Raw genomic sequence first — 23,586 nt, 5'->3', positions numbered from 1 at the left:
AAATGAATAAACAAAAGCATGAGGAAGGACTGCGTTAAAAACAGCAGATCCCAATCTCTGATTAACTATATTATAACCATAAAATATTCAAACCATAAAACAAAACACATTAACATGAAATTTAAAAAAGTTTAATTACGCTGCACATTTTTTTAAAAGGGATCCTATGGTACAAGCTAGAACATGAGATTATAAAATGTATCGTAGATTTTGAGGTGGCTGCGGAAATAGGACCCACATTGCTTGAGCACCCACATCTCTCTCTCTACAAATTTCTAATCTTCTTATGTGAGACTAGTTAATTGGAGGTTAAGACTGATAGACAGTGTATCCCCACCACAATGTAAGTCCTATTCTGCTGTTACCTCCAAAACCTACGATACATTTTATAATCCCACGTTGTAGCTTGTACCATAGAATCCCTTTTTTTTTTTTTTTAAAGTGCAGTGTAAATAAATTTTCTTTTTAAATTTCATATTAATGTGTTTTGGTTTATGGTTTGAATATTTTCTGGTTATAATATGTATATATATACACACACACACACACATACACATAAAATGATAAAATAATTAAAATGGAATGAAATAATTCTGTCGTACGGTGAGTAAAGTTTTCTTATATTAGTGTAGTACTAAATATGATAACATAATAAAACTTAATAAGAGTTTTAGGTCCAAGTCTGATTTTATATGTACTTGAATAAAAGTATTCAACTCTTTAGTGTGATAGTATGTAATGCTAAACCTTCTGAAACCTAAATGACAGCTTTCAGGACGATTTGTAGTGGTAGTGTGTTTGTTTTTTTTATAGCAAAGCCACATCAGGCTATCTGCTGAACCCACCGATAGGAAACGAGCCCCTAATTTTAGCGTTGTAAATCCATAGACTTACCGGTGTACTAGCGGGGGGCTGTAGTGTAGTAAATGATGATAAACACTTACAACTGATAAACGTATTCAGGTCTTAGTGTCATAGTGTGTAATTTTAACTTTTTTTTCTAACCTGAATGACAGTGATGAGTCCTTGACACATTGGTTGTCCTGTGACACACCGGAAGGTCATATGGCGCTATTAGTAATATGCCCCATAACCCTCCGTTGGTTCACAGATCATAATATTGCAAATGTATTGTATTTTCTTATAGCAAAGTCACATCGGGTTATTTGCTGGATCCACCGAGGGGAATCGATCCCCTTATTTTAGCGTTGTAATTCAGTAGACTTACCGCTGTACCAGCGGGGGACCTTGCAAATGTAAACACTCTTTGTGGGATTTGATTCCAGGATATTGTGATGACCGTTTCACATTTTTATGGATGTGGCACCAGAATATCATAAGGCAGGAGCCAAAGTGTTAATATCATAATATATTACGTCAACAAATTAAAACTAAATATAAGGATTTAGATCTTAGTGTAACAGTATATCATGTTAAAAAATTTTAAAACTGAATGAACGTAGCAGCGTATAAAGATTAAATTCATAAAACTGAACGAAAATGTTTAGGTCTTAGTGTGAAAACATGTCATACAAAGCTGTGATTTCTAATCTCACTAACGACGAAAGAGTTCAAATGTAAATTAACTACGAGATAGGAATGTCTGGATAACATGGTATTTATTTCCCTAACCTCATGAAAGGGGCGAAGAAGACCATGTGGCAGAAATCTATTTAAAGTATACTTAATAAAGTAAAGAGTGATTTGCTATGTTTTATGAAGGTTTATATCACACACTAAGAATGCTGTACATCATGATGATCAGTGTGGATAATCAGCAAAAACGAGTGACATTAAAATACGATGAGCAATAACCATGGGTGACTTGAAGAAAGCCTGTTTTTTTTTTTTATTTCGCGCAAAGCTACACGAGAGCTATCTGCTCTAGCCGTACCCAGTTTAGCAGGGTAAGACTAGAGAGAAGGCAGTTAGCTAGTCATAAACACCCACTGCCAACTCTTGGGCTACTCTTTTACCAACAAATAGCGGGAGTGACCGTCACTTTATAACGACCCTCACGGCTAGAAGGGCGAGCGTATTTAGTACGACGGAGATTCGAACCCCCGACCCTCAGATTACGAGTCGAACGCCTTAACCCACCTGGCCATGCCGGGCCTTTGAAAAAAAGCGAGTAATTTCTTCTTGGCGGTGAGAAGAAGAGCTTTGTATATTTATGTATGCTTTAACCACCTATAGTGTTCTATTGTATTCGGCAGATATATTATAAGGTAGTTGAAGGCTGAGTTATGAAAGTTCTTAGTTTTATCTCTGGTATAATCAGTTCAAATAGTAAAATATTATCCACTGTATAATAAAAGTATACAGTGTGTTATATCGGAACGCGAATGCTGGAACCGCAGAACTACATTCCGGCACGCTAGATACTGAGCCACTCAGCTTTTCTTTTTAATTGGAATGGTTTTTGGTTCAACGACACATGACACAATTACAGAAAAATAAACATCACAAAACTGGAATAGATAAAATATTTTTACAGTATGTTTGTACTGGTAAACTTGTTTCGTGTGTTCGTATTTAAGCACAAAAGCTGAACAATGGGTTATCTGTGCTCTGTCCACCACGGATATCGAAACCCAATTTCTAGCGCTGTTAGTTCGGAGACATCGCTATTCCTAGAAGCAAACTGTTTTGAGGCAGGCGTGTAAGCAAAGATGAGGTGCAGACCCTGTACTTCCAGAATCGGTATTCTACTATCAAGCATACAGCTAGAACATAACATTTACTACCTATAAATCATAGACGGAAAAATGATTTCGAATTTTCCCTAAATCATACGTTTCGCAGTTGTCTTCTTTATATGAGTAAATTATTTGTTGATAGCACAGTTCGGTTCAGCATGTTTTAGTGCGTGTAACAATCTTAGAGATAACAATTTATTCCTATGTTATCAATAAACCGATTCCGCTACAAGTGCGACACGTTGCGGAAAGTCAGTGAACCCTGGTATAGGGACTTTCTGACCCAGCATCACCTCCACACAGTGAAGCTACAAGAATGCAGAGTGTTGTTTGCCAATGTGACATTATTTATCCATATTTCAAGGCAAGGAAAGTGTCGTTTTGGTAGGGAACAATTTGAACTACAACTGCGCGTGATACATATCTTGGAAATGGTAAGATTTTTATATAGTATTTATAAACACGTAACCGTGTAAAATATATATAGTGGCGAAAAAGAGATTGAGGTGGGTGACACAGTCTCGTTGGAAAGGAAGACGAAACGACGTCTCGTCGACCGTCTCTGTAGATTTACTGATAAAGTTTATCGAGCTTGACCAGTTTTCAGACATAAGCAAGCAAATGATGCTTTCTCGCAACTGCAAAATTAGAAACGTTGCAAATATGATCTTATTTTGAGTTTTACAATATAGAACAGTTACGTTTTCTTAGTCAATCTACTGCTCTCTGATGAAATTATTTTTTCGAACAAAAGAAAAAAATAAAATCAGTTTGAGTTACCGCAGTGAGTGTTGAGTTAACGTACTGGTTTCCTTTATCCAAAAGTTTATGTATGAATCGCCTCGTTTCCTTAAAATAGAAAAATAACAAGTGAAACGTTTCACTGAAATTCTGATAATTAAACTTTTATAACATTAAAATACTGACACTTATATTTTTATAACATTAAAATACTGACACTTACATTTTTATAACATTAAAATACTGACACGTACATTTTTATAACAATAAAATACTGACACTTACATTTTCATAACAATAAAATACATTGATTTAAATCTTTATGTAAATGAAATCCTGACCCTGCCAGAGATATGTAGGAAGCAAAGTGATGGAGCTTGACGTTTATTTGACCGAGGAAAGCGAGGAAATGTAAACCACAGACACACTAGCTTTAAGGCTCTGGAAGCTTTTGGGTTTCGGATTAAATGTTTTGCATTCTCCTGCTCTTCCCAAGAGTGATTTTCCTGGATTTCATCGTTTTTGCTTGGACAGACTGAAAGCTAGGTGTCCATGTCCTCGCTTCCTTTGCCACAGATTATATTTTTATGAAAATCATGAGATGATATCTATATTTTAATAATAATGAATAAAGTTACCTAAAGCTTCAAAACAATAAAATAGTTGATAACTAAATATTAAATTTTGTATATTACTAAATTTTCAGCCAAATCTCAACTGCATTTTAACACCGAAAACTTCCAATAAATTTTATTATAAGGTATGGTTATATAGGTTAAGAACTAATATTTCATAATTTGATTCTAATGTACTTTAATCAATAGCTTATGAATCACTATAAAAGAAGAATTATAAAAAGATCCACAAGCGTTGTATTCATCATCCGTTAGGTTAATAATCACTTGCAAGTTTGGTTTAGTAATATTCATCATGATAATTCGTTAATTTTCCTCAGAAAATTATTGTTTGATTTGAGAATATTAAAGAATATCGATATTATCTTCTTATTAATAGTGCTTATATTTAGATTAGGATGGCAAAGCAGTATACTTTATTCAGAAATGAATGATAATAACCTTTCTTTGCTGGGCCAAGACAGTTTTTGGTAGAAATGTTAAAGATAATAGTATAACAATCAGCTAAGTTAAGATATATACATACTCAAAATTCAGCAGGAGCTAGAAAAGTTAACTCAGATTATTCATAACTACTTATTAGGGTACATAACAAAACCATCACAGTAAGATACAGTATATTAGGCATTTTGTAAGATAAGAGCGCTAAACGTTTTTGTATAGATTGAAGTAAACTGTTTCCCACAATAAAACAAAGCAAAAAGAAAATAATATATTCCAAGTTTCCAGAAACTTTCTTTTAACTATTTAAAAGCACAAAATATATCAGTTGTATCCCATGGTTTACAAAAGACATGAAATAGGCCAGTATTTCACGCTTCCATTTTGCACTATGCAGAAAATTTATGTAATTCCGTAAAGCAATAGTAAAGAATAACAGTTCATCTCAAAACTTTAAACTGCATTGAATTTGACATACAAAGATGAATGGACAACTGTAAAAGCTTCGTACAACATACTCCCAATACTCCCAGAATAATGTACTACATAACGTACTAACCATGTGCTGTCCTCAACTGTTAACAATTATTGAATGTAGTAGTAGTAAAACATGGAGGAGTTTCTTGTTTTAATATAGTTATATCTTACCTTAAGAAACACAAGAGACAAACAATGATTTAAAATATATATACACCTAACGTAAGCATCATTTTCAACTATATCTCACCTTTTCTGCAGAATTAATCAAATTGTTATTCAAGTTTACTTTCTGTTTCTTCATAAGTTCATTCATTTCATTAATGGTTTCCTAAAGAAACGTAGAAAACATCAGTCTTATAGCTAGTGTTAATTCATTTCCTAGACCATAAGTATTGAAGACTAAATTATGAAACACAGCTATTTATTTACGTTCAAATTATGTCTTAAATCTCTGGAAATTAAAAATGTAGACATAATCGTAGCCTTGCTCGTGTTAACAGAAACTATTGTTTTTCTTTATGGCATGAGAAATAGTTAGGGTAAAAACAGCAGAATTAGCATTTTTCTTCGTAGGAACCTACGTCGGTAACGAATCTTTAAAATCAGTGAAGTGTTCAGCGCTCGTTTTCAAGTACTAAACCTTTAAGTTAATTAAAGCATTAACTGTACTTATTTGTATCACAGAACATTGACTATTTATGGAGTTTTAATAATCATTATAAAATTACGTCAAGTTGTTCTCACACACAAAGCCACACAATGGACTATCTGTGTTCTGTCCACCAAAAGAATTGAAACCCGGTTTTGACATTGTAAGCTTGCAGATTAACGGCTTAACCACTGAAGGGAACACTATAAAATATGTATCCTAGTGTTAAGTTTACCCACTCATTCAGTACCAGTGTCAACAAGGTTCTATTGAATATGTTTATAATTATAATAAAAACAAGTTTCATAAATGTGTAAGTTCACAACAAAAAAGAAACTTCCAAGAAGTCCTACAATGTTGTTGTTTTTGTCAGCTGTGGGTACGGATTCTCTTTTAACTATATCTTCACTATATCAATTTACATTTATTAAAATAACAAATAAACATATGAAACACGATAACGTAACACCATACATTAAAAGTTTTAACAGCTGGTTTGAAGTTTTCCTCCTAGTTCATTACTGGTGAATGGTATTACTATATGTATCTTTAAAAAAAACGTTTTTCAAGTAATTGTGATATAATAGCAAACAATATCTTAGCTCCTTGTGCAACATTTATTGCACATAACAACTTTAGAATAGATATTTGAATTTGATATTTATTTAAGATATCTCAGAGAATGTCATATTCACCCTTACTATTCTGATATTTCTTTACATGCCTTTTACAATAGTAAACAACCATCGCACACGAAATTAATGTGAAACACTTGTTATCAATCCTCACAAGCGTGAATCATTTGTTAATTATTAATTCTTATCGACGTGGAACACTTGTTGTAAATCTTTACCGATGTGAAGCACAAATAAATTAAGTTTTACCTGTAATTAATCATTACTTAAATAAAGAAGTATTTAGAACATATTTGTTAGAACTTGTATACGGAATGCGTAAAAATGTGTGTATAATGCTTAAATAAATATTTGGTTGGTTTATTTCAACTAATGAACCCTTTAATATAAATTATAACGTGTAGTGAGAAATAAACAATAAAATAACATTTTTATTTTATACAAACAAACACATACAAAATATTTATCAGACAGTCAACTTAAATAAAAAATTACCTGTAGATACACACTTTGTTTTTCAAGTATTTCAACAAGTTCTAGAAGTTCGTCCTGAAATAAATAAATAATAACTTGGTAATATAAAACTAAGCCATGTTTTCGTTTATGACAAACAGTTGAATTAAAACTGCTATATTTTAATGTCTTTACATCTCATATACCTCTTTTCTTGTTTGTCGTCAACATGAGCAGACACGTTTCATAAAAAAGCCAAAATGATGCGTTCGACAAAAAAACAATAAACCAGTTATTATAATTAATTTGTACCAAGCGACCAGAGGCATAATTGTGAGCTAATTCTAAATTCTTTCAAATGTGAATGAAGAAGACACAATTAAGGGGGGTAGAATTCAACAAGTCCGCGTTGTACGTGGCCTGAAAATACGATGAAAATTGTTAAACATTACCATTAAGTGACTTATTTAAATAACTTATCATCGTTTAATAAGTTATACGTATATTCCTGCAATGTTCATGTTATAATTATTTCAGACAGATCTCTCAAATACAGAAATATATACAAGTAGTTTTATAACACTTAGACTGCTAACTCCAACTACACTGCTTGCTTATCCTTAGAAGTTAACTAATGCTGATAACATTACCGGGAACCTTAGTTCAGTGTTGAACACATTAATTGTATGGTATAATACTTGCTACATCAAACGCGATCAATAAACGACATAAAAACTTAGTCCTGTACCGAACACAAACGTATTATGTAACACTTACCATATTTAAAGAATATCACAAAATTACCTCACTCTCCTTATGCCTGTATTGAACATCACAATGTACATTGTGCAATACTTGCCATGTGTAATGAATATCAGGAAATTAGGAACTTGAAATTCTAGTTTATTATTAAAGATGGAAGTATGTGTGTGGTGTTATGTTGTAAATAGTGCAGATGGTACCTGAAAACTAAACCTCTAATAATAATGCAAATAATATAACGTTGGATACAGTACAAGAATTTCTCTGAAACGTCATACAGTAAATAATGCAAGAATTTCTAGGCAAGTTGACTGTGTAATGAAGATGTTATAATATTATAGTATAGGGTGTTCGGAAACTCACTGTGCAGTTTTGTAATCATATTTTATTCAGTCTATTTCAAGCCAGCAACTGATAGCGGTGTTTAGAAACAAAATAAGAAGGATCCAGGCCTGTATTGATGCCAATGGGGGGTCACTTTCAATATTATTTATAATTGTCATTCATATTTACTCTTGTGTTCTATATTGAAACATGTCTGTTAATAAATATACAAGTGCACAGTGACTTTCCGAACACCCTGTATAATAGTTTCTCTCAAAGTGTAACAGTCAAATTTCATGAAATGTAACATTGTAATAATAACGAAAATGGTGTACAATGGTATACAAAATACAAGGGTATCTGTGAAAGTGTAACAAGCAGTTAAGCGTGTTGTAAGCAGTGAAAAGAACTTCATGAAAGTTAAGTCTTTAATTATAACATATAAATCAGCAAATAAAGTTAAGATGAAACGGAATGTATGAAAACTATATTTTAATATTGTTTGCAGATCTTAGTTAATGTTATGGCTCAATAAGAAATAGCACTTTGATGGGTTAACACATCGGTATGAGACTTTTACTAATAGGAATTCGTACAATCTAAATAAAATTTATGCACATAACAAGGAAAAGTGAATTTCAAGAATGCAATAAAACTTTATAAGTAAGATCATAACATCTCTACCACATCTATCACAATAAGAGGTTATAAGCAAGGTCATTACTTTTGTACCACATCTATCAGAATAAAAGGTAATAAATAAGATTATTACCTACTCTCTGTACCACATTTATCACAATAAAAGGTTATAAGTTAGATCATAACATCTGTACTACGAAATTTATCACAATAAGAGGTTTTAGGTAAGATGATAACATCTGTATCACGACATCTATCACAATAAAAGGTTATACGTAAGATCATTACTTCTGTACCACGACATCAATCACTATAAAAGATAATAAGTAAGGTTACTACTTCTGTATCATATCTAAAGCAATTAAAGGTAATACGTAAGATCATAACATCTATACCATGACATCTACCACAATAAAAGGTTATAAGTAAGATCATAACTAGTGTACCACCACATCTATCACAATAAAACGTAATAAGCAATATCATAACATCTCTACCACGACATCTATCATAATAAAAGGATATAAGTTAGATCATTACCTCTGTACCACGACATCTATCACAATAAAATGTTAAAAGATCATTACTTCTGTACCACAACATCTATCACAATAAAAGGTTATAAGTTAGATCATAACATCTGTACCGCAACATCTATCACAATAAAAGGTTAAGAGATCATTACTTCTGTACCATGTCTATCAGAATAAAAGGTTATGAGCAATATCATAACATATGTACCATGACATCTATCACAATAAGAGTTTATAAGTAAGGTAATTACTTTTGTACCATATCTATCATAATAAAAGGATATAATTTAGATCATAATATCTGTACCACAACATCTATCACAATAAAAGGTCATAAGTTAGATCATAACATCTGCACCACGACATATATTACTATAAAAGGTTATAAGTAAGGTCATTACTTCTGTACCACATCTATCAAAAAAAAGGTAATAAGTAAGGTCACTTCTTCTGTACCACCACATCTATCACAATAAAAGGTTATAAGTAAAATTATTTCTTATGTACCACATCTATTACAATAAAAATTTATAAGTAAGGTCATAACGTCTTTATAACAACATCTATCACAATGAAAGCTTATAAAAGAGATCATAACATCGGTACCACGACATCTATCACAAAAAGGGTTATAAGTTAGACCATAGCATCTGTATCACGATATCTATCATAATAAAGGGTTATAAGTAAGATAATTACTTCTGTACCACCACATCTATCCAATAAAAGGTCATAAGTCAGATCATAACATCTGTATCACTACATCTATCACAAAAAAGGTTATAAGTAAGGTAATTACTTTTGTACCATATCTACATAATAAAAGGTTATACTTTAAATCATAACATCTGTACTACAATATCTATCACAATAAAAGGTCATAAGTTAGATCATAATATCTGCAACACGGCATCTATCACTATAAAAGGTAATAAGTAAGGTCACTACTTCTGCGCACAACATCTCTCACAATAAAAGGTTATAAGTAAGATCATTACTTCTGTACCATGAAATGTATTCCAAAAGACGAAAAAAGTAATAAGTCGTATCGTCACCCATCTCTCCTGATATCTATAAAAAATAAATCCTACTAGATAGTTCGATATGAGTACGTAAAAACATAACGGAAGTTGTATTGAAAAACTATTTTCTTTAAGTTTATTTCACATGTTCAACCGAGAAAAGTAACAATACTTTATTACTTACCCTTCTATTGAGTCGCTCAATCTCTTCAATGACCTCGTTTAACTTGTTATCCTGTGTTTCTATTGCTCTCCACTCGTTCAGTGTTGCATTATCAATGGTAAGAACATTTTGGCTTAACTGCGTAAAAACAAACCTCTCATTCACAACTGAAAAATACTCTTAGTTTCAAATATAATGAAAAACAAAATCTAACATTCAGATTTTTTGTTGCTATTGATCGTAAGACTCTTATTTGATTTAATAAATGCATACTTTAAGGTAATAATAGCTGCGATTTACAAAACAATATACTGCACTTGAGTTCATGTCTAAGTGCTATTAGACACGTTGGTCTCCAGTAATTAGCATCACTAGACTTTGAATCTGAAGGTTCGCAGTTCACGTCCCGTTGATGTAAAATCGCGATCTGCACTTCGTTCTTTCGAACAAAATGTTGCTCAAGACGTGGCTGTGAGTATGTTCGCTAGCTACCTTTCTTCTAGTATATATTTTCAATATTAGGAAGAGTTAAGCACAGACAATTTCTATGACCTGACGTACGTGTGAAATATTCACAATTGCATCACACAGTAGATAATCACACACATATTAATTCAACATTCACATTATCATTTTAAAAATACAGTTTATGGTACAACAGCATCATACAATAAAATAACGTTAAAGCTAAAGCGAATTGGTGTACATTTACTGGTATATTATTTAATTTTGTTATAATTAGTAATCGTCCTCAACAAATTATAAGTTTCACCAAACAAATGTAATTAAAGTATTTAGTTTTATGTTAATACTTTCAATAAACAAATCGATTCCAAGTGACAAAAGATAATCGATTTCAAATTGTTAATATGACTAAACTTTTCCCCAATGTTTCTCTCCGTCAGTTATAACACTACTACATCTGTGAAGACCTTACATTGTCTGATGATTAAGGCGCTTTACTCCAATCTGTTGGTATTTGTATCGAACTTTATCATCAAATTTACTTGCCCTTTCAACTATGAGGACGTCAAATATTTCACTCAATCCAACAACTTGCATTCCATGTAGTACATCACTTCAAAATTAAAGATAGCTAGTGCATGCACAACTGCCTCAAGCTTTTCGTTTTGACTGGCCCATTAAAAGATTTATTCAACAAAATTACTATACTGGTTGTCCAATAATCTTTTTTATTATACGTGAAAAATTCCACTGCTTTCCATGATCGTTAGTACTTGCGTTAAATTTTGTACTTAAATATGACGCAATACACAATGAAGTCTCTACGTCAGTTAGTGAGTTTAATTTTGGATACTGCTTTTCAATTATTTATCAAACACGTGTCACAAAATATACTTACTAATGAAGCTATATGACAATCTTTACACTTCAGTCAGAAGAGTATATATATTTTTTCCCGATAAAGGAATTAAATTTAAATATGTTTTTTTTTTATAAATATTCCCACTTGTTTTCAGAGCCCAATTTTATATATTATGAATATAGTGAACACTAACAATAATTATCATTTTTCTTAATCATTTACGTTCACTATAATAAATTTTTCTCAATTTCTCAAATATTTAAAAACCTGGCACAAAACTAAGGTCTATACTATGTAAAAACTACACTGACAAACACCACACCAACATTATTTATAAAATACAATGTGATAACTGCCAGGACTTCTATGTTGGAGAAACAAGTAGAAAAACGGAAACCAGATTTAAAGAACATAAAAAGTCACCTTCATACGTTTTCGACCACTGCAAGTCAAATAAACACAAAATAACCATAGAAAACACTCAAATACTAAATAAAGAAACAAACGCAAAATTAAAGAAGCCTTACTTATAAAACAACTTAAGCCCAAAATAAACCAATACAAAGGAACACCTTTATATCTATATTAAAAATAATATAATTAATAATAATAATAAAATAATGATATTATATATTCAAACACCTAAGCCCGCCCTCTACATTTCGACACTCAGTTACACAACCCCTTTCAAACATGTGGTCAGCTTCCGGTCAGTTACCTCTTTCTTTGTGAACCTGACGATGACCGAAGAAGGTCGAAACGTTGTTTACTCCTCTATGTAAAATATTTTCTCAACCCAAACGAGCCGTTTTTACAAGTATATTTCTCTACAAGTGGGTTTTCTCGACATCACTGATTAGTTTGCACTCAGTTTCGATTCTTCACAGAAATTATATAAAACGTTGGACATTTAATTATCTGCCTGTCTAACAGTGACAAAGTTTACCACATCATTAAGGAAATGAATGAATTGTAAAATTAGAAGAAAACTGTCACGTTTTAAATGTTGTTTTAATTTACAGATTAAAGTCAACACCTTCCATTCTAAGATGGCACATATGATCCGACGAATGAAAATAACAACACTCATCTAGCTAACGTCACATCCATCATAGAACTATATGGAATAAAAAAACTTAAGGTAAAGTGTCTTGTTCAAGAATAAAGCAGGCCAACTTCAAATTCACAACCATCCAATCAGGAGTCCAACGCGCGAACCCACAGAAACTTAAGAATTCATATAAATAAAAAACAAAGTTGCTAGATGAGCACTGCCATACATCTCGTTTCACATTCATATATTTTACCCCCGAATATTAAAAGAAAATGTCTTTATAATCCATTGAATTAAGTAATCTAAAATGAAACTTTGCAACACTTCGAATAATAAGAATTAATAATGAACGAAAACAACAACAGTTCACGTATCTTGGTCAATCAACAGTCCCAGTGCCTTAACCTTATATCTTTTTCAGCTTCTACTTGCTCTACACCCAGTACTGACATAATAGTAACATCCAGTAATTTCCACAACTTAATCACTCTTTTTTTTTCTGAAATTATAAAACTGTTAGTATACAATATAATTATTAAAATTTGAATTAGTTTGTTTGTAGTTAAGTATCACAATCGTCTATCTCTGCTGTGTAAACCATTGGTATCAAAACCCGGTTTTCGACACTGCAAGTCCACAGAAATACCGATGAGCAACTGGGGAACTTTGGATTAATAATAGTATTAAGTTTAGAGGTATATATCTTAACAACCTGGTAGCAGGGATAGCGTGTATGAGTGGCTTTGGAATCATTAGCCTTCCTATATAAAATGTTCTTCACAGGGCACTATTATTACCAACACAAAATATTATACAGATATGTAAGAAAAATGTAATGTGTGTCACCGAGGAGAATTTATTTGTATGGAAACACGAAATGATTCTTCCAAACGGTAACGGAATAAACTTCCTAAATAAAAAATATTCAAGCGTCACCTACGCCTGATGGTACCTTGTTTATTTCCTATCTGCTTTTTCTCGACTTACATTTTTGGATTTCACTTTGAACATCTGTTGTTGAGATGAGGTCGTATAATTAACTAATATGTAATAAAACATATGGATGATGATAATAAAAATATAATTGTTCGAAGATCTTTATTTGTTGGTTATTTACTAAAATCGATATTATAATTATATCCTCTAAGGAATAATAATATTGATCTAAGATTACATATCAGCTTTGTGTTATGAACGATTTTAAAACTTTCCACTTTAAAATGGTTATCAGTTTAAAACTAGGTGGAAACTTTGTATACCCCAGTGGCTCAGGGATAAGTCTTAAGACTTATAACGTTAAAATCCATGGCGGGCACAGCACAGATAATCTGTTTTAAAGCTTAACTTCAACCAACATCAAGAGAACCTTTGTAAAATAGGTAATTTTGAAACTTACCATTCTTTCCTATAAGATAATATGCCTAAGATTAGACGAAAACTTTGTATAGCGAACAATTTTAAAATACGTCACTCGTAATATTCGTTGTAAATAATAGCGATATTTAATCGAGAAATCTACTTTTCATTTTGTTCAGAAAAGAATGGTTTCTACCTATTGTTTATACTAGGTTCAGGTGACGGATCAGAAGATATAAAGTCGCAACCCCTGATATTTTCACACTTTCAGATGCTGGCGCGCCATAAAATTACGATTCAACTTCGCGATGTAGGCGGTACATACATTTTGCTGACTATTTGCTCTCTCTCTGTTCATCAGTTCAAAATTAAGATCAACCGTGTTCGAACTTTGGAATCTCTGTTTAGCCCATGTCCGCATAAGGTGCATGGAGTTCATGTTCTAAATACCAAATAATGATACTTGTCGACAAATTATTCTACCATAACAATTACAAATTGTTATAAATTTATTGTTATTTTAAGTTAGAGGAAGTAGTGCAATACATTCCTAATGAAACTACTGTGAATTTTACCCGACTCATTCTTTGCAATCTAAAATAGTACGTATTAACTTACGCCCGGCATGGCCAGGTGGGTAAGGCATTCGACTCGTAGTCTGAGGGTCGCGGGTTCGAATCCCTGTCACACTAAACATGCTCGCCTTTTCAGCCGTGGGGGTGTTATAATGTGACGGTCAATCCAGCTATTTGTTGGTAAAAGAGTAGCCCAAGAGTTGGCGGCTTGTGGTGATGAATAGTTGCCTTCCCTCTAGTCTGATACTGCTAAATTAGGGACGGCTAGTGCACATAGCCCTCGTGTAGCTTTGCGTGAAATTCAAACCAACTGATAATCATATCAAACTCTAGAAGCAAGAAAACATTTTTCAAACTACTATGAATCACTGACGTTATCTTCTCTGTAGTTTTTGTGTCTGTCTTTTCAAGTTATGTCGTTCCTTTGTATCAACTTTCTACACAGTCGTTATCGTTTATGTCGAATCACAGATGTACATTCTTATTTCTTTTTAAATGTCTTCAAATTTCTTCTTTTTTTCAACACTTACGATTTGTGTATAATTATTTTCCGACATTTCTAATGTAATTTCATTAAAGGTATTTATAATCATACACCTGTAAACTTAATATTATTTCAAATAACAAACTGTTCCAAGTATCTTTACAAAAATCTAATCCATGAGTTACTCCAACAGAATAAATGGAATTTACTGTAATTCTTATTAACAAACCCAAGGCTTCCAATAGCTAGGCCCGGCATGGCCAGGTGGTTATGACACTCGACTCGTAATGCGAGGGTTGCGGGTTCGAATCATCGTCACACCAAACATGCTCGCCTTTTCAGCCGTGGGGGTGTTATAATGTCACGGTCAATCCCACTATTCGTTGATAAAACGGTAGCCCAATAGTTGGCTGTAGGTGGTGATGACTAGCCGTCTCCAGTCTTACACTGCAAAATTAGGGACGGCTAGCGCAAATAGCCTTTGTAGCTTTGCGCGAAATTCAAAAACAAACAAACATGAAGTAGCTATGCTCGGTTTTTATTTCATTCATTTATTTTCGTGTTGTTGTTTTTGCGGCAACTGGATACGAACAACAAACCCTCGGATCCACAGTCCGAAACGCTAACCACTGGTCAATCTGCGCTCTGTCTTCCGTATGTTATCGAACAACTAGAGGACGCCGTGGACATAATTTTTGAGTGATGAATTAAAATCAGTATTTCTTATTGTAGTCAATCAATTATTTAATCTTAACTTAATGTTGTTTTTAAGACTTTATAGAAATTCATAACCATTGTAGATATACCACACGAAACAATAACTTGGTAAGGTTCGTTTTACTGTATAACCAAAATGATATTCAGGTAACTTTCACAATCATTTGGTATATTTCAGTCATGACCTGAAAATAAATTGCGTAATAAGTTTCACTCAGTTATTGACAACAATCAAAATATTTACAGGAGAAACAATTGAAACAAAACGCAATATCCCCCAAACACAATTTTATCAGGTATCTAGTAGCTGGCCAAGCTCATATTTAACATTTTCCTGTCATTGTCTAATTTATAATTACCTTTAACTCTCGTTAATGTATTTTTAGTTTCATTTCACCTTGTTTTTCAAGCATTATTATTTAAACCTTAACTTTACACTTTTGATTTTAACAACATGGTAAACGTGTTAGTTTCAAAATAATTTTTCATTTTTACTACAATGGAAATATTTCAATTGAATATTCAGTTGTATTTAAAAATGTGTAGTTTACTGGATTTCTCTGTAAGTATCGCTATCTTGGTTCATATAATAAATTATCAGTAATTCCGTATAATACGTTTATACCGTGTTAACATTTCTATTTTAATTGTCGTTAATTAATAATTAATTTTTATATTCTTCAACAAATCAAAGGTTATACTAGCTTAGTACCTAAAATGTGTAATATTAAAAAAACAAAAACACAAACAAATATAAAAGTCACAGTTACAATAGCACCACAGCTCCAAGAAATATAATTATTGATAGACAACGAAACGATTGGAACCGCTGTAATAAGTTTGTAGATGATAAGCACAACAATTACTAAAATCAGTCATTTTGTAATAGTAATGTAAGGCACGATACACAGTTATTAACAGCTATAGAACCACACTAAACTAACCATTGATATATACGAATGTAAGGCACGATACATAGTTATTAACAGCTATAGAACCACACTAAACTAACCATTGATATATACGAATGTAAGGCACGATACATAGTTATTAACAGCTATAGAACCACACTAAACTAACCATTGATATATACGAATGTAAGGCACGATACATAGTTATTAACAGCTATAGAACCACACTAAACTAACCATTGATATATACGAATGTAAGGCACGATACATAGTTATTAACAGCTATAGAACCACACTAAACTAACCATTTATATATACGAATGTAAGGCACGATACATAGTTATTAACAGCTATAGAACCACACTAAACTAACCATTGATATATACGAATGTAAGGCACGATACATAGTTATTAACAGCTATAGAACCACACTAAACTAACCATTGATATATACGAATGTAAGGCACGATACATAGTTATTAACAGCTATAGAACCACACTAAACTAACCATTGATATATACGAATGTAAGGCACGATACATAGTTATTAACAGCTATAGAACCACACTAAACTAACCATTTATATATACGATAGATGTAAGGCACGATACATAGTTATTAACAGCTATAGAACCACACTAAACTAACCATTTATATATATACGAATGTAAGGCACGATACAACCATTGAGTTATTAACAGCTATAGAACCACACTAAACTAAACTAACCATTGATATATACGAATGTAAGGCACGATACATAGTTATTAACAGCTATAGAACCACACTAAACTAACCATTGATATATACGAATGTAAGGCACGATACATAGTTATTAACAGCTATAGAACCACACTAAACTAACCATTGATATATACGAATGTAAGGCACGATACATAGTTATTAACAGCTATAGAACCACACTAAACTAACCATTGATATATACGAATGTAAGGCACGATACATAGTTATTAACAGCTATAGAACCACACTAAACTAACCATTGATATATACGAATGTAAGGCACGATACATAGTTATTAACAGCTATAGAACCACACTAAACTAACCATTGATATATACGAATGTAAGGCACGATACATAGTTATTAACAGCTATAGAACCACACTAAACTAACCATTGATATATACGAATGTAAGGCACGATACATAGTTATTAACAGCTATAGAACCACACTAAACTAACCATTGATATATACGAATGTAAGGCACGATACATAGTTATTAACAGCTATAGAACCACACTAAACTAACCATTGATATATACGAATGTAAGGCACGATACATAGTTATTAACAGCTATAGAACCACACTAAACTAACCATTGATATATACGAATGTAAGGCACGATACATAGTTATTAACAGCTATAGAACCACACTAAACTAACCATTGATATATACGAATGTAAGGCACGATACATAGTTATTAACAGCTATAGAACCACACTAAACTAACCATTGATATATACGAATGTAAGGCACGATACATAGTTATTAACAGCTATAGAACCACACTAAACTAACCATTGATATATACGAATGTAAGGCACGATACATAGTTATTAACAGCTATAGAACCACACTAAACTAACCATTGATATATACGAATGTAAGGCACGATACATAGTTATTAACAGCTATAGAACCACACTAAACTAACCATTGATATATACGAATGTAAGGCACGATACATAGTTATTAACAGCTATAGAACCACACTAAACTAACCATTGATATATACAGATATGTAAGGCACGATACATAGTTATTAACAGCTATAGAACCACACTAAACTAACCATTGATATATACGAATGTAAGGCACGATACATAGTTATTAACAGCTATAGAACCACACTAAACTAACCATTGATATATACGAATGTAAGGCACGATACATAGTTATTAACAGCTATAGAACCACACTAAACTAACCATTGATATATACGAATGTAAGGCACGATACATAGTTATTAACAGCTATAGAACCACACTAAACTAACCATTGATATATACGAATGTAAGGCACGATACATAGTTATTAACAGCTATAGAACCACACTAAACTAACCATTGATATATACGAATGTAAGGCACGATACATAGTTATTAACAGCTATAGAACCACACTAAACTAACCATTTATATATACGAATGTAAGGCACGATACATAGTTATTAACAGCTATAGAACCACACTAAACTAACCATTGATATATACGAATGTAAGGCACGATACATAGTTATTAACAGCTATAGAACCACACTAAACTAACCATTGATATATACGAATGTAAGGCACGATACATAGTTATTAACAGCTATAGAACCACACTAAACTAACCATTGATATATACGAATGTAAGGCACGATACATAGTTATTAACAGCTATAGAACCACACTAAACTAACCATTGATATATACGAATGTAAGGCACGATACATAGTTATTAACAGCTATAGAACCACACTAAACTAACCATTGATATATACGAATGTAAGGCACGATACATAGTTATTAACAGCTATAGAACCACACTAAACTAACCATTGATATATACGAATGTAAGGCACGATACATAGTTATTAACAGCTATAGAACCACACTAAACTAACCATTGATATATACGAATGTAAGGCACGATACATAGTTATTAACAGCTATAGAACCACACTAAACTAACCATTGATATATACGAATGTAAGGCACGATACATAGTTATTAACAGCTATAGAACCACACTAAACTAACCATTGATATATACGAATGTAAGGCACGATACATTGATAGTTATTAACAGCTATAGAACCACACTAAACTAACCATTGATATATACGAATGTAAGGCACGATACATAGTTATTAACAGCTATAGAACCACACTAAACTAACCATTGATATATACGAATGTAAGGCACGATACATAGTTATTAACAGCTATAGAACCACACTAAACTAACCATTGATATATACGAATGTAAGGCACGATACATAGTTATTAACAGCTATAGAACCACACTAAACTAACCATTGATATATACGAATGTAAGGCACGATACATAGTTATTAACAGCTATAGAACCACACTAAACTAACCATTGATATATACGAATGTACGATACATAGTTATTAACAGCTATAGAACACGATACATAGTTATTAACAGCTATAGAACCACACTAAACTAACCATTGATATATACGAATGTAAGGCACGATACATAGTTATTAACAGCTATAGAACCACACTAAACTAACCATTGATATATACGAATGTAAGGCACGATACATAGTTATTAACAGCTATAGAACCACACTAAACTAACCATTGATATATACGAATGTAAGGCACGATACATAGTTATTAACAGCTATAGAACCACACTAAACTAACCATTGATATATACGAATGTAAGGCACGATACATAGTTATTAACAGCTATAGAACCACACTAAACTAACCATTGATATATACGAATGTAAGGCACGATACATAGTTATTAACAGCTATAGAACCACACTAAACTAACCATTGATATATACGAATGTAAGGCACGATACATAGTTATTAACAGCTATAGAACCACACTAAACTAACCATTGATATATACGAATGTAAGGCACGATACATAGTTATTAACAGCTATAGAACCACACTAAACTAACCATTGATATATACGAATGTAAGGCACGATACATAGTTATTAACAGCTATAGAACCACACTAAACTAACCATTGATATATACACGAATGTAAGGCACGATACATAGTTATTAACAGCTATAGAACCACACTAAACTAACCATTGATATATACGAATGTAAGGCACGATACATAGTTATTAACAGCTATAGAACCACACTAAACTAACCATTGATATATACGAATGTAAGGCACGATACATAGTTATTAACAGCTATAGAACCACACTAAACTAACCATTGATATATACGAATGTAAGGCACGATACATAGTTATTAACAGCTATAGAACCACACTAAACTAACCATTGATATATACGAATGTAAGGCACGATACATAGTTATTAACAGCTATAGAACCACACTAAACTAACCATTGATATATACGAATGTAAGGCACGATACATAGTTATTAACAGCTATAGAACCACACTAAACTAACCATTGATATATACGAATGTAAGGCACGATACATAGTTATTAACAGCTATAGAACCACACTAAACTAACCATTGATATATACGAATGTAAGGCACGATACATAGTTATTAACAGCTATAGAACCACACTAAACTAACCATTGATATATACGAATGTAAGGCACGATACATAGTTATTAACAGCTATAGAACCACACTAAACTAACCATTGATATATACAGTAAGGCACGATACATAGTTATTAACAGCTATAGAACCACACTAAACTAACCATTGATATATACGAATGTAAGGCACGATACATAGTTATTAACAGCTATAGAACCACACTAAACTAACCATTGATATATACGAATGTAAGGCACGATACATAGTTATTAACAGCTATAGAACCACACTAAACTAACCATTGATATATACGAATGTAAGGCACGATACATAGTTATTAACAGCTATAGAACCACACTAAACTAACCATTGATATATACGAATGTAAGGCACGATACATAGTTATTAACAGCTATAGAACCACACTAAACTAACCATTGATATATACGAATGTAAGGCACGATACATAGTTATTAACAGCTATAGAACCACACTAAACTAACCATTGATATATACGAATGTAAGGCACGATACATAGTTATTAACAGCTATAGAACCACACTAAACTAACCATTGATATATACGAATGTAAGGCACGATACATAGTTATTAACAGCTATAGAACCACACTAAACTAACCATTGATATATACGAATGTAAGGCACGATACATAGTTATTAACAGCTATAGAACCACACTAAACTAACCATTGATATATACGAATGTAAGGCACGATACATAGTTATTAACAGCTATAGAACCACACTAAACTAACCATTGATATATACGAATGTAAGGCACGATACATAGTTATTAACAGCTATAGAACCACACTAAACTAACCATTGATATATACGAATGTAAGGCACGATACATAGTTATTAACAGCTATAGAACCACACTAAACTAACCATTGATATATACACGAATGTAAGGCACGATACATAGTTATTAACAGCTATAGAACCACACTAAACTAACCATTGATATATACGAATGTAAGGCACGATACATAGTTATTAACAGCTATAGAACCACACTAAACTAACCATTGATATATACGAATGTAAGGCACGATACATAGTTATTAACAGCTATAGAACCACACTAAACTAACCATTGATATATACGAATGTAAGGCACGATACATAGTTATTAACAGCTATAGAACCACACTAAACTAACCATTGATATATACGAATGTAAGGCACGATACATAGTTATTAACAGCTATAGAACCACACTAAACTAACCATTGATATATACGAATGTAAGGCACGATACATAGTTATTAACAGCTATAGAACCACACTAAACTAACCATTGATATATACGAATGTAAGGCACGATACATAGTTATTAACAGCTATAGAACCACACTAAACTAACCATTGATATATACGAATGTAAGGCACGATACATAGTTATTAACAGCTATAGAACCACACTAAACTAACCATTGATATATACGAATGTAAGGCACGATACATAGTTATTAACAGCTATAGAACCACACTAAACTAACCATTGATATATACGAATGTAAGGCACGATACATAGTTATTAACAGCTATAGAACCACACTAAACTAACCATTGATATATACGAATGTAAGGCACGATACATAGTTATTAACAGCTATAGAACCACACTAAACTAACCATTGATATATACGAATGTAAGGCACGATACATAGTTATTAACAGCTATAGAACCACACTAAACTAACCATTGATATATACGAATGTAAGGCACGATACATAGTTATTAACAGCTATAGAACCACACTAAACTAACCATTGATATATACGAATGTAAGGCACGATACATAGTTATTAACAGCTATAGAACCACACTAAACTAACCATTGATATATACGAATGTAAGGCACGATACATAGTTATTAACAGCTATAGAACCACACTAAACTAACCATTGATATATACGAATGTAAGGCACGATACATAGTTATTAACAGCTATAGAACCACACTAAACTAACCATTGATATATACGAAACCATTGATGTAAGGCACGATACATAGTTATTAACAGCTATAGAACCACACTAAACTAACCATTGATATATACGAATGTAAGGCACGATACATAGTTATTAACAGCTATAGAACCACACTAAACTAACCATTGATATATACGAATGTAAGGCACGATACATAGTTATTAACAGCTATAGAACCACACTAAACTAACCATTGATATATACGAATGTAAGGCACGATACATAGTTATTAACAGCTATAGAACCACACTAAACTAACCATTGATATATACGAATGTAAGGCACGATACATAGTTATTAACAGCTATAGAACCACACTAAACTAACCATTTATATATACGAATGTAAGGCACGATACATAGTTATTAACAGCTATAGAACCACACTAAACTAACCATTGATATATACGAATGTAAGGCACGATACATAGTTATTAACAGCTATAGAACCACACTAAACTAACCATTGATATATACGAATGTAAGGCACGATACATAGTTATTAACAGCTATAGAACCACACTAAACTAACCATTGATATATACGAATGTAAGGCACGATACATAGTTATTAACAGCTATAGAACCACACTAAACTAACCATTGATATATACGAATGTAAGGCACGATACATAGTTATTAACAGCTATAGAACCACACTAAACTAACCATTGATATATACGAATGTAAGGCACGAT

General features: G+C 32.3%; 1 protein-coding gene and 1 long non-coding RNA gene across 4 annotated transcripts in view; one reads left to right on the top strand and one right to left on the bottom strand.

Moving 5' to 3' along the window:
• LOC143229117 (prominin-1-like) overlaps positions 1 to 23,586 on the bottom strand; it is a 129,368-nt gene that overhangs the window by 19,302 nt on the left and 86,480 nt on the right. For both annotated transcript variants that reach the window (XM_076460964.1, XM_076460965.1), the window contains exons 18-21: positions 10,198 to 10,314; positions 6,776 to 6,829; positions 5,244 to 5,324; positions 3,480 to 3,548 (exon numbers count right to left, since the gene is read on the bottom strand). In XM_076460964.1, the coding sequence (XP_076317079.1) occupies positions 3,480 to 3,548; positions 5,244 to 5,324; positions 6,776 to 6,829; positions 10,198 to 10,314 (321 nt within the window). The remainder of the gene's footprint in view (positions 1 to 3,479; positions 3,549 to 5,243; positions 5,325 to 6,775; positions 6,830 to 10,197; positions 10,315 to 23,586) is intronic.
• LOC143229118 (uncharacterized) overlaps positions 2,988 to 23,586 on the top strand; it is a 48,892-nt gene continuing 28,293 nt past the window's right edge. For both annotated transcript variants that reach the window (XR_013015673.1, XR_013015674.1), the window contains exon 1: positions 2,988 to 3,133. This is a non-coding gene — a long non-coding RNA (uncharacterized LOC143229118). The remainder of the gene's footprint in view (positions 3,134 to 23,586) is intronic.

Source organism: Tachypleus tridentatus, chromosome 10, assembly GCF_004210375.1.
Source record: "Tachypleus tridentatus isolate NWPU-2018 chromosome 10, ASM421037v1, whole genome shotgun sequence".
NCBI lineage: Eukaryota > Metazoa > Arthropoda > Merostomata > Xiphosura > Limulidae > Tachypleus > Tachypleus tridentatus.
Note: the sequence above shows the minus strand (reverse complement) of the source record. Positions and strands in the feature narration are given on the sequence as shown.